The sequence below is a fragment of the Urtica dioica genome, chromosome 9 (assembly GCF_054948205.1).
Source record: "Urtica dioica subsp. dioica isolate 48M chromosome 9, U.dioica_male_clone48M_v1_H2, whole genome shotgun sequence".
Lineage (NCBI taxonomy): Eukaryota > Viridiplantae > Streptophyta > Magnoliopsida > Rosales > Urticaceae > Urtica > Urtica dioica.
In genome coordinates, this window is record NC_142764.1 from 10,644,263 (window position 1) to 10,659,502 (window position 15,240).

General features: G+C 38.3%; 3 protein-coding genes across 4 annotated transcripts; 1 reads left to right on the plus strand and 2 right to left on the minus strand.

Annotated features, from left to right (window-relative positions):
* Positions 1-827: 827 nt before the first annotated feature.
* Positions 828-1,606, minus strand: LOC149384888 (uncharacterized). The gene is made up of 3 exons (XM_089626192.1): positions 1,484-1,606; positions 1,364-1,412; positions 828-1,309 (listed from the first exon to the last, which is right to left on the minus strand). Exons 1-3 carry the CDS (start codon positions 1,604-1,606, stop codon positions 828-830), a joined length of 654 nt encoding a protein of 217 aa, XP_089482318.1.
* Positions 1,607-3,798: 2,192 nt separating this feature from the next.
* On the plus strand, positions 3,799-8,088 carry CPN60ALPHA2 (TCP-1/cpn60 chaperonin family protein). 2 transcript variants are annotated; one of them, XM_089626904.1, is made up of 9 exons: positions 3,799-3,996; positions 4,071-4,257; positions 4,809-4,930; positions 5,032-5,239; positions 5,326-5,471; positions 5,789-6,095; positions 6,667-6,917; positions 7,014-7,214; positions 7,374-8,088. In XM_089626904.1, the coding sequence occupies exons 1-9, from the start codon at positions 3,943-3,945 to the stop codon at positions 7,659-7,661; spliced, it is 1,764 nt and encodes a 587-aa protein (XP_089483030.1). In that variant the 5' UTR covers positions 3,799-3,942; the 3' UTR covers positions 7,662-8,088. The 2 variants fall into 2 exon arrangements, with proteins under 2 accessions (XP_089483030.1, XP_089483031.1); XM_089626905.1 differs by having other exon boundaries at positions 3,800-3,996; positions 4,077-4,257.
* Positions 8,089-11,723: 3,635 nt separating this feature from the next.
* LOC149384890 (fanconi anemia group D2 protein) lies at positions 11,724-13,512 on the minus strand. The gene is made up of 3 exons (XM_089626567.1): positions 13,327-13,512; positions 13,178-13,243; positions 11,724-12,301 (listed from the first exon to the last, which is right to left on the minus strand). The coding sequence occupies exons 1-3, from the start codon at positions 13,438-13,440 to the stop codon at positions 12,278-12,280; spliced, it is 204 nt and encodes a 67-aa protein (XP_089482693.1). The 5' UTR covers positions 13,441-13,512; the 3' UTR covers positions 11,724-12,277.
* Between the last annotated feature and the right edge of the window lie 1,728 nt (positions 13,513-15,240).

Consider the following 15,240-nt stretch of genomic DNA (forward strand, 5'->3'; position numbering starts at 1 on the left):
AAGATAAAATTCCAATATTTAAGAAGATTTCCGATGACTGAAGATGATTTTCAATGATTTAAGATGATTTCGGATTATTTTTTTTTATGATTTTAGATGATTTCGAATGATTTTCGATGAAATCCAAAGATTTAAGAGGGAAAATGGGCTGAAAGAGCATTTTTTGCTCGATTTTGAGTTATAAATTCAATTTTACATATTTTACGGTTATGAGATTTAATCTTGATATTTTTATTTTTTTTTATTTTTGAGGTCGAGAAAATAAAATTTCACACCATAAAGCCAATAAGTTCCTAGTAAAAAAAAAGTTGCTCTTTTTATAAGTTTAGTCATAACAAACGTCTATATACTAACAATAAGACTCTATATTAGACCAACTCCACCCGAGCTGTATAAGTGTGATTTGGTGTTCTCATTCACTCCAACCGAACGTGAAACACACCGCCAATATAGCGTGAACTGCTTTTCATTTATTGTTTTGCGCTATATATGATGCATTATTGTTCATCATGCCAAATACAATTTTCACTTGTTATTTAGTCCTTACAAATTTTGTTATTTACTCAATTATCACTGTTTTATAAAAGTATTTCATATTCATCTCAAAAATTATTTTTATATATTAAATATTTTAAAAGACCACAATATTTTAAAATACAACATTGACATTTGAAGTTTGGGAAAAACTAAAATGACATTAATATTAATACCGAAACGAAATAATATTACAACGACATCGAAATGCAAAACTAAAAAAAAGACATTAAAACAAAATAAAAAACACAATACAACAAAATAAAATTGAAAATAAAATTACAATACATAAACTAATACTCGGGGAGATTAGCGTCGGATCCTCCAAGACCGGTGAAATATTGCGAATATGAATCGGAATTAGGAAGTGGTGTTTGAGATTGTTGTTGTTCGACTCTCTTTTGTAAAACCTTGGCTTGTTCAACTTCCCAAAATGCACGAACATGAGGATCTGATACTCTATTTAAATCCATTTTCATTATTTTATTTTCTTCTCTGATTGTTTTCAAATTATTAGCCTTATCTATACTTTCCAAGAGGCATTCCCTCATATCACTTGTTTTCTTCAGCTGCTCAAGAAGTAGTATATTTTCTTCATCAAGCTTGCTGATGGAAGACGCTACTTTGTCATCCGTTTTCATTTTTAGTTTGGCTTTTTTCACTCCAATCGGTCTCTCAGAAGGAGATGGTTGTCTAACAGACTCAGGAGTTTGTTGTTCGGACTCCGAAAAAGAACACGAACCTCGAGATGTTTGTCTGGCACTTGAGGCTCCGTCTTGAAATTTTTCAAAATTCTTAATGATGTTCCACACATGATCAAACTTCCAACCTTTCTTGAATTTTTCATCATCTGCAAGCAATACTTTAGCTTGATCCATCTGCAAGTCGATATAACCAATTACAATTACGTAAAATTAAAAAAGAAGATAAAAATAGTTAAAATACTCACAATATCTTCAGTTGAAGCACCGCTCGGGTGTCTATTATCAATTTGTCGAATGCATGCATGCATTTTCCTTGTAGCTTTCTCAATTAATTGGATTCGGGACTGGATTGATCGCTTTGAACGCATCTCCGAAGTTGGTTTTTTTGCATTGTTGTAGTTATCTTCAACACGACTCCAAAAATTATCAGATGATTGGTATATACCAATGACAGGTCTTGAGAAATCTCCATGTAAACTCGACAAAGAGGTCGGTCTTCTTCATGAGAGTATCCAGAAGCTCGGCTAGTCATTTTCTTGTAATGTATCTTACTCGGAAAATTTTTGGATGAAAACACAACTTATGGAAGATACTATTTATAGCAAATTTTCTCACTCAAAAATCCATACAAGATTCTCACGCTTCTCGATCCGGTCTGACGTGATGTGACCACTCAATGCCATCACTCTTACAAGATTCTCACGCTTCTCGATCCGGGTCTGACGTGATGTGACCACCCAATGCCATCACTCTTACAAGATTCTCACATTTCTCGATCCGGGTCTGACGTGATGTGACCACTCAATGCCATCACTCTTACAAGATTCTCACGCTTCCCGAACCGGCTCTAACACTCAATACCTTATAAATATTCTAAGTTCGAATGAATTTTAATTCACATTCTCTCAACACACTTAATCTCTCATCACTCATCTCTCAAAATGAATTTTAATTCATCTTCTTCATCTTCTTCCTTTGATGACGATATTCTACTTCAAATGGCTCAAATTGACGAGCAAGTGGATGCTATATATGTCATCAAATTATCCAAAATAATCTCACGATCATGAAAAATCTTAATCAACATGTCGCCGACCAAATCACCGAGCGCAACAGAGGAGGCTCGATTCCAGGACATGCTTTCATCAATCAAGATCGACAGAGTGCAGACCGAAGACTGTTCAACGATTACTTCTCAGAGGCCCCATTGTACAATGAGACCATGTTCCGTCGGAGGTATCGAATGTCTCGCTCTTTATTCCTACGAATAGTGGATGCCGTTAAAAGTCACGACAACTATTTTGTACAACGGGTGGATCGCGCTGGCAGACTTGGGTTGTCACCACTTCAAAAAATAACTGTTGTATTTCGGATGCTGGCCTATGTTCTTCCAGCAGACGCCACATATGAGTACTGAAAAATAGCAGAGTCGACGACAATTGAAAGCCTGAAGAGGTTTTGCCGAGCAATGGTGGAGGTATTTTATGAGAAATATTTAAGATCACCAACTCCTAATGACATTGCTAGACTTCTCCATATAAGTCAACAACGTGGCTTTCCAGGAATGTTGGACAGTTTGGACTGTATGTATTGAAAATGGAAAAATTGTCCTACCGCGTGGGCCGGACAACATACGGGTCGTAGCGGAAAACCTACAATTATTCTAGAAGGTGTGGCTGATTATGATCTTTGGATATGACACGCCTATTTTGGCATGCCGGGAAGGAACAATGACATCAACGTGTTAGAGTCTTCTCACCTATTTTCCAATCTCACTCAAGGTATTGCTCCTCCCCCTCATTATGTTATACAGGGAGATGAGTATAATATGGATTATTATTTGGCTGATAATATATATCCAAAATGGTCTACGATTGTTCAAACTATTCGAGAACCACGTGGCTGAAAAATCAGTATTTTGCAATGAGGCAAGAATCCTGTAGGAAAGACGTAGAACGTGCATTTGGAGTTCTCCAAGAACGGTTTGCAATTGTGGCGGGATCATCAAGATTTTGGAGAAAAGATGTCTTAAAAGATATACGTGCATAATTATGCATAACATGATAATAGAGGATGAGCGTGATCTTAGCGTGCCCATTGAAGTTAACAGAGAAACGCCACCATTGGGGGTTGAATTAGAGGAAAATGATGATACACGATTTCAAGAGTTTTTCACTCGCTACAGAAAAATAAGAGAGAGAGATGCACATATCGCGCTTCGAAATGCATTGATCGACCATTTGTGGGATGAATATTCTAATTCGGATGTGTAATTGTACTTTTTTTATTTTATTTTATGTTATTTGTTTTGTATTTTATTTTTGTTTTAATAAATATTAAGTTAAGTTTGTGTTAATTTATATTTTGAATTATTTTATGGAGTAATATTTTATTATTAAATAATGAATAAGTGGTATAATCGGAAGATATTATATAAATATAAGGGTATGGAAATAAATGTCAATCGGGTGGAGTTGGTATTATAGCAAATTCAACTCGATTTTATTACATCCAATCCATTTGTCAAATTTATCTGACCAAATTCATATTCAAGTAGGGCTCGGGTAGTAAGACCGTGCCAGAAATAGTCTCGAACGAAACTCATCGACTCGGTGTTTTTAACTCATAAACCCCGCGGAACTCCACTCAAAAACCCCGAGCCTCGTTCCTCTACGAGCATCGAATCAAGCCCAAAAAAACAAAAATGCAAATCTCTCTCTCTTCTCCTCATCTCTTCCCTCCGAAGCCTCTCTTCCCCGTATGTATATGTTTTTCAGCTATGTGTATGTTTATAATAGAGTTAGACTCTCCGAATAACGAGTAGTGTTTTAGTTGCAGGGTCTGTGCAGAAATCAGAGGCTGTGTTTCCGAATTCCAGAGAGTCAGAGACAGAGAAGACCGTCTTTTGTGGTAAAAGCAGGAGCAAAGAGGATTTCTTTCGGTAGAGAATGTAGAGAAGCCCTACAAGCTGGAATTGATAAGCTTGCTGATGCCGTTTCTCTTACTTTAGGCCCTAGAGGTATTTCAGTTTAATTTTTCTCCGAACACACATGTTTCGCTCTAGGCATTGGTTTCAAGAAATATTACTGTCGTTTTTGTTTGTTAGTGTTGTGTTGTGCTTTTGCTGGCTGATTTCCACTAGTTTTAGTGATTTTGTTTCCTATCGAACTCGACGGTGTAGCCAAGATGGTCTGTTTTGCATTTCATTTAGAACACCCGGTTCTTCTGTTTGAAATGTATGGACCTTCTTGCTGGTTATTAGTGTCACGCTCTGGAAAATGCGTTAACGAATTCAAAGCTTTTGAGAATAGTTAGAGACGAGAGGTCTTACATCAAGAAAGTCGTGCATTCGAATCATAAAAAGTCTGTAAAAATTCAGTTGTAAAGATTTAATTGGTAAGTTCATGGTTCTCGGTTACCCTGACCTTTGGTTCCATTGTTTTCCTGCAATAATAATAAAGAGACCGTATTGATGGAAATAGATTTTTATTTCATAATTAGATGTTTGGGAGTTTCTACAACATAATATGTTAATATGTTTTAATAAGTCTGCAAAGTCAAATTATGCAGGGCGTAATGTTGTTCTTTCCGAGGGTGATACACTAAAAGTAATCAACGACGGGGTCACAATTGTTCGATCCATACAGCTACCCGATTCAATCGAGAATGCGGGGGCAATGCTAATCCAAGAGGTTATCCACGGTTGCGACATAATTCTATCCCTGAGTTTTGCTTCGTTGACTTTTAGGGATGATATTGTGGTCGGTGATTATATCGTGTGATTTCTTGGCAGGTTGCTAAGAAAATGAACGATTCAGCTGGCGACGGTACCACCACTGCCATTATAATGACTCGAGAGATGATCAAATGCGGAATGTTGGCCGTTGCTTTTGGTGCGAATCCGATTTCTTTGAAGAAAGGGATGGATAAGACCGTAAAGGAATTGGTCAAGGTTTTGAAAGAGAGAAGTATTCCCGTGAAAGGACGGCACGATGTGAAAGGTCGTGCCTTGTCTTATTGTCCGTCGACTTTTTAGCTTAATTTTAGATATTTATTAGCACTGACGGTAAAATTTGAAATTCTTCAGCTGTGGCTACAATTTCTGCTGGAAATGACGAGTTTGTCGGAAATTTAATTGCTGATGCTATAGAAAAAATTGGGCCTGATGGAGTGATATCGATTGAGTCATCCTCAACGTTCGAAACTTCTGTGTTGGTGGAGGAAGGAATGAAGGTAAATATATAGACTTTTTATTTTCTTCTTAGTAGAAGAACCACATTTTAATGCATAATGTGTTTCATTGGATTTAGACATCTTGTTTCTTTGGAATCATGATGATAGTCACAACCTCAGTTTGAGAAAGAAGTCCCTTGTAATTGAAGGTTTAACACTATCATTCTTCCTTGCAATTAGATTAGGGAACTTTTGTTTGTTACTGAATCAGAAAATCATCCCTGTGAAATTATTTAATTCTTAAGCATATCTTTAACGCCATTGGTCCTGTTTTCGTATGCTTGTATCTTAAGACAATATTTATGCGATGTGTGCAGATTGACAAGGGTTACATGTCCCCTCACTTCATTACCAATCAGGAAAAGTCTCTCGTGGAGTTTGACAATCCTAAAGTCCTTGTAACTGATCAGAAGATATCTTCAGTCAAAGAAATTGTGCCTATATTGGAAAAGGTTACCCAATTGAGTGTGCCCTTGTTAATTTTTGCGGAAGATATTTCAACCAAAGTACTTGAAACACTCGTGGTAAATAAAATGCAAGGTCTTCTCAATGTTGCCGTCGTGAAATGTCCAGGATTTGGAGACGGAAAGAAAGCTCTTCTGCAAGATATTGCGCTAATGACAGGTGAAACTTGTACTCATTCATGTTGCTATTAGACTTGAAAACTCGTCTTTATTACTTTTTACCATGAAATGATTTTTTTTTTAATTTACTATTCCCTGCCTGACCCCACAAACACTAGCAATTGCTAGGTGGGTACCCAGGTGTTGGTGAGAATTGAACTCAGGACCTCTTGGAACTAAACCAAGGGCCTCACCACTAGATCAGCAACACTTGGGTTTTTTTACCATGAAATGATGAACCAAGTATAATTTTGATGTATCATCAATGTTCATCTTGTGTGATGGACAAGCTCAGAATAACTTACGAAATTCAAAGAAAATATTGATCGGATCCTAATATTTCCAGGTTTATAACGGTTCATGAAGGTTAGGGTGCAAATTTCGGGCAACTTTTTCATTTTGGTAGTTCTAAATGTGAATTCCGGTTTTTGAATGATTAGGTGTCTAGCTGATTGTGATTTCTCACATCGTTATCATCTGACTCGCTAACGAACCATGAAATAGTAATGCAATTGGAATAACAAGAAATAAAAGTTATCCTAAAATATAATGTTAACGCACATATTTTCCAGGTGCTGATTTTCTCTGTGGAGATTTCGGGCTAAGCCTCGAAGGCGCTACATCAGATCAACTTGGTATCGCAAGGAAAGTGACCATTACTGGTAATTCAACAACCATAGTTGCTGATCCCTCTACTCAGGCTGAAGTTAAGGCAAGGATATTGCAGATTAAAAAGGATTTGGCAGAGACAGATAATGCACACTTGTCCAAAAAGCTTTCTGAAAGAATCGCCAAGCTTTGTGGCGGAGTGGCTGTTATTAAGGTATATAGCATGATAACACCACTACTACACTTTTCTAGACCATTTTGCAATAACTTTATCTTGAAGGGCATGTAAAAAAATGTGAATCTGATTCAGGTAGGAGCGCACACTGAAGCAGAGCTTGAAGATCGAAAACTCAGAATAGAGGATGCAAAGAATGCCACGTTCGCTGCCATGGAAGAAGGAGTTGTTCCCGGAGGAGGTGCAACGTACGTACATCTCTCGGAATTGGTTCATTCCTTGAAAATTTCTTTTGATGATCAAGAAGAGCAAATAGGCGCCGATATTGTTGCAAAGGTCTGTTTATTTTCCTATAAGATCATTCCTTTTCATATTTATTTTTTTTCAACTGCACTTAATTATCTATTAAAGTATATTAGTTTGAGCTTCTCGTTTTCCAACTCCTACATGTCTTGAATGTAATGACAAATTCTTGACCGATGGATGGGCACACAGGCTTTATTGGCACCGGCGAAATCGATCGCAGCTAACGCAGGAGTTGATGGAGAAACAGTGGTGGAGAAGATCCGAACTTCTGATTGGAGAATTGGATACAACGCTATGACAGGAACATATGAAGATCTGGCAATTGCTGGTGTCCTTGATCCTTGTCGCGTTTCGAGGTGTGCCCTTGAAAACGCGGTTTCCATCGCCGGGATAGTTTTGACAACTCAAGCTATAATGGTGGATAAGATAAAGGAGAAAGAACCAGCCGTCCCTCATATTCCTGGAATATCTCCCTAGCTTTATTCACACAGGAATCCAAAGAAACACCCACCGGGAATCTGGGCCGAAGCATCTAGAATCGCATTTGCTTAATTTCTAGTGCTTTGTCGAGAAAAAAATTGCGAGTGCAATGACCCTCAGACGGTTCAAGAAATTGAGTACGGTTTCTTTCCACCTAGGAACGTCAGATTTTGATGGATATGAATTTGCCGCTGATGTTATAGGTAGAACGCAAAATGCTGGCATTGCTCTCACTTGTTCTTCTCACCCTTGTAAGATCATGTTATGAACCCGGGATTTCGATCTCGTGATGGGAGCTGCTGTTGGGAGCCGTTGTGATTTACTGATTTAATTGCTGGAAAATAAGAATACTAAGAATGCAAAGCTCCATCGAAACCTAACTTTTTTTTTTCTTTTTGAGAGAGATCAAGTTATTTGATTGGAGATTATTATTGATAAAAGAAAGACCCATTTATAAGTAGGTTTAGGGAATATTTTGGAATAATATAATTAAAGCTTAATTGCCTAATTAAAATTTTAAATTCCTAATAATAAAAATGCATGATTAAAAATAGTAATGGTAAGATTTAAATAGCTTAATTTCTGACTTAAATAATCTAATTTCCATAAATAAAACTTGTAATGGTTGAGTTTGTAACATTAAACCCTTTCCCCGAGCTTGTCTTCAAGCTAAAACTCTTGATTTCGGTCGGTACTCTACCCCTTGATTGCTTGGACTTCGTCATCATCAAGATCAACATCTCTTCAATCTTTTGCTTCCTCGATCAAGACGATATGGAAGAGTTTTGGTTTGCAGAGGTCGCCATGAACAAATAGTTCTTCAAAGAGAGTTTTGGTTTGCAAGCCCTTCGCACGCCGCTCTGCTATCTCTTGACTCGTTAGCTTCTTCCAACCCAGCTTCGGGTTGTCCCCTACAGGTCTTTGTTGCCGTGGTGCCCCTAATCCTTCTCTTGGATTGTTTCCCATCGGTGGTCCATTCGCCCTATCTGTCAATTATGGCAATCATCAAAAGGTGCGAACCCGTCGATCGTCCGGAAAGATCAGCTCGTACTGTCGGGCGAGGTTCATTGCATGACAAAGGTCCATCGGTTGCTTCACCTCGACATGGCGACGAACCCTGCACAAAAGTGCCACACTTCGGCTTCCACAACGACGACAGAAGTACGACCTAACAAAAACTCGAATTGGTCACAATAGTCCTCCACTGACTCGGTGAGCCGCAGGTGGGTCAGCTCCTCAAGAGGATTGGCGTTCGCCGGGGGGGGGGGGGGGGGGGGTTCAAACCTAACGTTGACCCGCACTGCGAACTTGTACCAGTAGAGTTAAGGCACCTTGCGTCAAGCGCATGGTACCACAACTGAGCTCTCCCGGTCAAGCTAATAGTGGTCAATCGAACCTTGGCTTCTTCGGGGGTCGATTAATCCTCGAAAAAGTCTTTGCATTGCCGCAACCATATGATCGGGTCCCCCTTTCCATCATAGGACGGGAATTCCATCTTTCGGAATCAAGGGACGCCTCCCACTGCGCCACTCACAATCTTCCCCTCTCTCAGTTCGTTCTACACCATACAGTGGTCAATCCCGCCGTGCCCATAGTGTCCTCTTGTTGCTCCATTCTACATGTCGTAACCCGTGTGGTCTTCTGGGTCGTCTCCTCGATGGTAGTCTACATTTATCGAGATGCATGTTGCCCTAACCATTCCAACCACCCCGGCCATCTCCCAACAAGCTTCGTCTCCACGTGTCGGACGTAAGGCAGAACTTTCCCCCCCGTCCACCACAGCGCGACCTCGAAAACCTAATCCTGGAATTAGGACTCACAAGCCCTGATTGGAACAAAACCCTAAGGTTCCATCCCAACCAAAGCTGCCTTGATTGCGACCCAAGTGGTCGCTGACCCTTCAGACTCCGCTCAGCCCCTGTCGATCCCAGCATCCTGTCTACCGATTTCGCAACTCCGCAAGTCGCTCACTCTCAAATCGCCGCTCGCCCGAGCCAGCCACTCGCTGCCGCAAAATTCCACGCTGTCGAAGGTGTCGCTTCCATCACACGCCCCAAACTCCCTCCGCCGAAGACCTCGCCGCCATCGTTGGGAGTCGTGCCATGACCGAAGCCGCATCCCCAACCATCACGGGTGCGCCGGCCTAGGGTTTCGCCATGCCCACGATTAATTCCGAGCCCCTGCGGCTCACCCTCAGGATCGTTGAACCGCTCGATGTCGGTGTCAACGTCCTCCTTTCCTTTTGCGCTTCCTTCCCTCGAGGGGCTCCTCGCACTTGCCAATTCTTCCACCTGCTTGTCAACTGCGATCTGCCGCTCCTCGAAATATGCTTGTAGTTTTTCGAATCGGAGGTCCAACTTCGCCGCTTTGGCCGTCAACAACGCCTTTATTTCAGCGAGCGCATCTCCCATTTGGTTTTCCATCACGAGCGGGATTCGATCTCGTAACGGGAGCTTTGCCAATCTTTCACCAAGCTTAGCCTCCCCTTCTTTGAGAGAGACTAAACTTTTGGTAATTGATTATTGGCTGCTTTTTCATTAACTCAGGGTCTCTTATATAGACATATGTTTATAACTTAATGGGCCGGCCCAAAACCATAACCCTCGTTACATAAATAAAACCTTAATTAAGTATCTAAATTCGGAATAATAAAAAAGAATAATTTAAAAACATAATTGCAAAATATAAAATCATAATTCCATAATTGAAAATTCCTAATTTCCCTAAATAATAACCCTAGGTACTAAATACGTAACATTACTCCCCCTCCTCTTTGAGCATGTCCTCCAGCTCAAACTCCAGAGCCTCTTTGACTAGTAGCTCGTTGACACCTCGTTTCGCTGCCAGGAACCTAACTCAAACATTGGTTAATCATTCGTCGGAGACTGCATACTCGTAATTTCACCGTCCTTTCACCACCAACTCTCGCTCGCCCTAGACCCCATTTTGCAATCTCGTCTGGCCGACAGTCGCCCCACTCTGATCCTTAATCCCCGTGTTTTGGGTTTTGGTTTCGTGTGTCGAGCAAAACCCAAAGCCTTTGCCTCATTCGACACCGTCTGCAATCCCCAATCCCAATGGGTTGTCATTCCCTATTACACCCGACCAACCACATGTGCCATCGGAGACCTGCTCTTCCAGGTTTTGGTGTTTTTGTCCTTTGTCGCCAGCTTTCTGATTTGGATCAGAAAATTTTCAGCAAGGCTTTTATCGCAACCGCCGCCCTTTCGCTGTGCACTGTCTCCTTGGTGATCGGGTTGTTGTTCTGCCCCATGAAAAAACATTCACGTGTGCCTCCACGGTCATTAGCTTCTCTTGAAGAGCGACGATCAGATCCTACCGTTGCTTCAATAATGTTGTTGTCATCTCTATAAATGCCACCAACCTTATCTGAAATTTCTTTGAGATAGCCTCCACGACGAGCGGCTCTAATACTGAATTGATACGACCCGAGATTGGATCTCAAAACGGGAGCTTTGTCAATCTTTCACTGATTTTAGTATTCCATCCTTTGAGAGAGACTAAACTTTTGGGGATTGATTATTGGTTGCTTTTTCATTAATTCAAGATCTCTTAAATAAACATAAGCTTATAACTTAAAGGGCTAGGCTCAAAACCATAACTCTAGTTATATAAATACAACTTTAATTAATTATCTAAATTCGAAATAATAAAAAGGCATAATTTAAAAACCTAACTACAGAAAATAAAAGCCTAATTCCATAATTGAAAACTCCTAGTTTTCCTAAATAATAACACTAGATACTAAATACCTAGTTTTCCTAAATAATAACACTGGATACTAAATACGTAACAGATGATGCAATTATTCTTTTTCTTATGATCCAGTTTTACAAACTTTCAATATTCAGTGTCGCCCATTTTAGTTGAACTCTGGTACATGTTTCCCAGTTTAATATCATAAAAAAAAAAAAATAGGGTAAATGGAACAAAAGCTATAATTTTTTTCAGGCTTTGGCTCCCACCAAGTCAGTCACGTTTTCGGAAGGATTGCTCCATCTCAAATGAATTTCTCAAGTTGAAAACGAGCCAAGTCGATAGGGCAAGTCTAACCATGATATTACAAGTCATCGAGACTCTCCCGCACCAGGCGTTGCCACCGTGATTTAATGTCGCAACCTTGACTTGCTCAGATTCCAAAACATGTGATTAATGATAAAGCTGATCCACACAAAACAACTATGCTTTGCAATTCTAAACCCTCAAACATGCCTTTCGAAGTTGTGAAACGGTGAGTCCCTACACTAATCTCGTAAACACTCCTAGTGGTTCTGTTGGGATCTGAGTCTAAGCCCTTCCGATAGAGCTGAGGGTGGTGCACCATACTCAGCTGCGCCACCAGACAATCTAACCGAGCTAAACTGCTTTTCACAGCCACGGATCGAGTGCTATGATATAGTTCCAATGATCTCACTACAAAACATATTAGAAGGCAAAAATAGCCGGTAGATTCAATGGAAACAATAGTCTTTTTACACAAAAACCTCTGGATTTCTCTCTCACCCTCTTTATTCCTATCAATCATCTAAATAAATTCATTTGCATCACATCGTCGGCATTTACCTCTCCAAATCAGCTGCTCCTTTCAGGGTTCACAAAGGTAGCTTATCGTCAACCTGCCAAAGGAAACATGAGTTCATGAGAACATTCTTGCTGCTTAACAAAAGTCATCAGAATTCAACTTTCATTAACTTTCATTATCTAAGTTCAATAATAATACTTGTACATGTGTTACAAGTAAATGATATAGACCTTTACATGTGTGTTACAAGATAATCTGAAGATGAGAGGGAAACGAGAGCCAAATGAAAAAAGAAAAGGAGTTTTATTCTATTGAAAATAGAGACTTTTACTTTGTATAGAGTCAGAGAGAACAAGGCATCCTCGATTACAAGACTCGGATTATATAATACCAACACAACATAACAAAGCTACAAGATACTCTTATATTGCACAAACTATGTGATGGTTCAAATAGAGAGAAGCCAAGTGTTAGAATAAAATCCAATTGGACAAAGACTAACAGCTCATGAGTTCCTAGCTAAAATACTTGAATATATCTATATTCTATACACGTGAGATAGAGATTTATTTACTTAAACAAGTTTAATTATCAAGAAAATGCCAGCTTTTCAGCTTCAATGGTTTCATGTCACATAGCAGCACATTATCTGCATACAAATAGTAGTTCAACTATGTTGCCTCATATTCTTTCTTTCAAGCTAATCATTATGTGTTTTTCAATCTGCGTTTTATGATACTCAACCATAACATCCATGGCCAACAATTCTCAAGCTCTCACACTACCACAAAAAACCCAACCCCAGCAATAGTTGAAATATGGGATTTTTCCTTAAATTCCCATTCCATGTAACAATCCGTGATTGAAACCCCCAATTAAATGCACAACTTAATATAGTTTTTTTTTTTTTTTTTTTTTTTTTTACAAAATACTAAAGTTCTACAAAGAGAGAGAGAGAGGAAAAGAATACCTTAGAAGGGTTTGATGAAGACTCGAGCTTGTCAAGTCTTTGTTCGAGAGCATTGAATTTGATTGTCTGTAGAAAAGAAGACGGCAAAACATCAGAATTCGGTGAATTCACATTTTAAAACTTGTGATTCGAAAAGGGGCTAGTTTTACATCGTTGTAGAGAAGGCGTCGGTCGCGGAGAAGATCTCTGCCGAAGAATTGGGAGATCGCTGCTCCCGAGGCACAGAAACCAACAGCGAACCAAACGGCCCGAGTTCTCATCATCTTTCTCCTATTCACTTGAACCAACCTTTTTACACCAATATTGGCTCAAAGACGCATGTACACATATGTATTTGCTTTTTATTTACGGCATTGTATCGTAAATAAACAAATTAGTTCATTTTTACCCTAAATTCTTAAATCAGATGCCAAAAAAAATATCTACTATTCTTTTAAACGATCCGGTATAAGTTTTTTAATCGGTATTTTTTTTTTTTTTAGGTTTCTTTATAATCTTTTAAGATATTTACATTTGATTATGTAAGTTGAATAATCTATTTCTAATCTCCAGGAAAAAAAAAATTCTATTTATAATATTAGGACAGTTAGTTTGTTATATTTTCTTTATTGATCTAGTCATAGCTCAATTTTTTAACAAGTATTTGTTAGTCAATCTTTTACCCTTTTGTTAAAGGTCTGGCTATAATTTTATTTTATGAGAGAAATAACTCACCAGGTCGAAATTAATTAAATTGACGGAATATTTTATTTAATTAATTTCGGTTTTGTGGACTATTTTATTAATATAATGAAACTTAGACTATTTTTTAAAAGGAGGATGGGCTCTTGTGTTACTAATCTAATTGCCTCATTTTTTAAAAGTGTTTAAAATTATTGGAATGAATCTATTTGGGACTAGACCGGACCACAAACTTCAACAACCCTATTAAATTCTTTTGTAAAATATTAAAAAAAAAAATCACTATTCTGCTTGCTCACTCTTCCACAAACATTAATCAACAGCATGTTGCGAGCCATCACCTGCATTGCAGCTCGTTGCACATCATCGATATTGTTAACCACTCAACGCCTTCATTTTCTTCATCTTCTCTTAAAAATATGCCAACTTTTAATAGTTAGATTTTAAATATGAAGTTTTTTTTTTCTACATTTTATTAGTTTATGTTTATGTTATTTTAATAGAATCGGCATAAGGTAATTTGAAATAAGTAAGAACCTGTAATATATTCTAAATATTTGGTTATTTTTTAGAGATTTGTGAGCCTCATTTAAACCTCCACGCCCACTACTGCGGTGCGACGTGAAGAAAAGAGTGTCACATGAGTTCATTACTAACCGAGTTTTTCCGTTATCATGTCTCGTACAAGGGACGAGACTTCCCTAAGTGAGAAAAAACCATTCACGAAGTTATGAGAGTTTCCCTTACATAGCCTATGGACAACCTTATTAGCTTCTCGTCTACACCAGCTACACTCAAAAGACTCAAAATATTCAGTGATAGACATAATCAGATCATAGAGGTTTCGAATTCCAAACCGGATTGCTTCGACATAGCTATACCTTTTTATGATTTACTTGTTATCCGCCTTCACTATAAGTGCTTGATATTTCTTAATTTTATTAACAAGACAGCAAAATATTACGATTTATTTTATTTTGTTTGGTTTGAGGTTTTTAGGTAATGTAATCAGATTTCAATGAATCATCTTATTTACTTGTTTAGTTTGTATAAAGTTAAAAATAATTCCGAGCAATGTGCTTCATATTTTTCCACTATGACCATCTATTTCACAGTATCATAAATTTAAGGGCTCTCTAGATAAATAGTCACATGAAAACTCAAGTTTTGCCATATTATCAACATTTGATAGATTTGAGATAAATAGTCACGATATTTTATTAACAAAGCAAAAAAGACGTTAATTATTGTAAATAGTCATTAATAATTATAAATAAAAATAAAACATCAAGCTTTAAGAGTATAAATGAAATGCTAAACCGTCTAAACAATATCACATCACCATAATGACTATTTATTTAAAATTTACAAAAATTAATTAT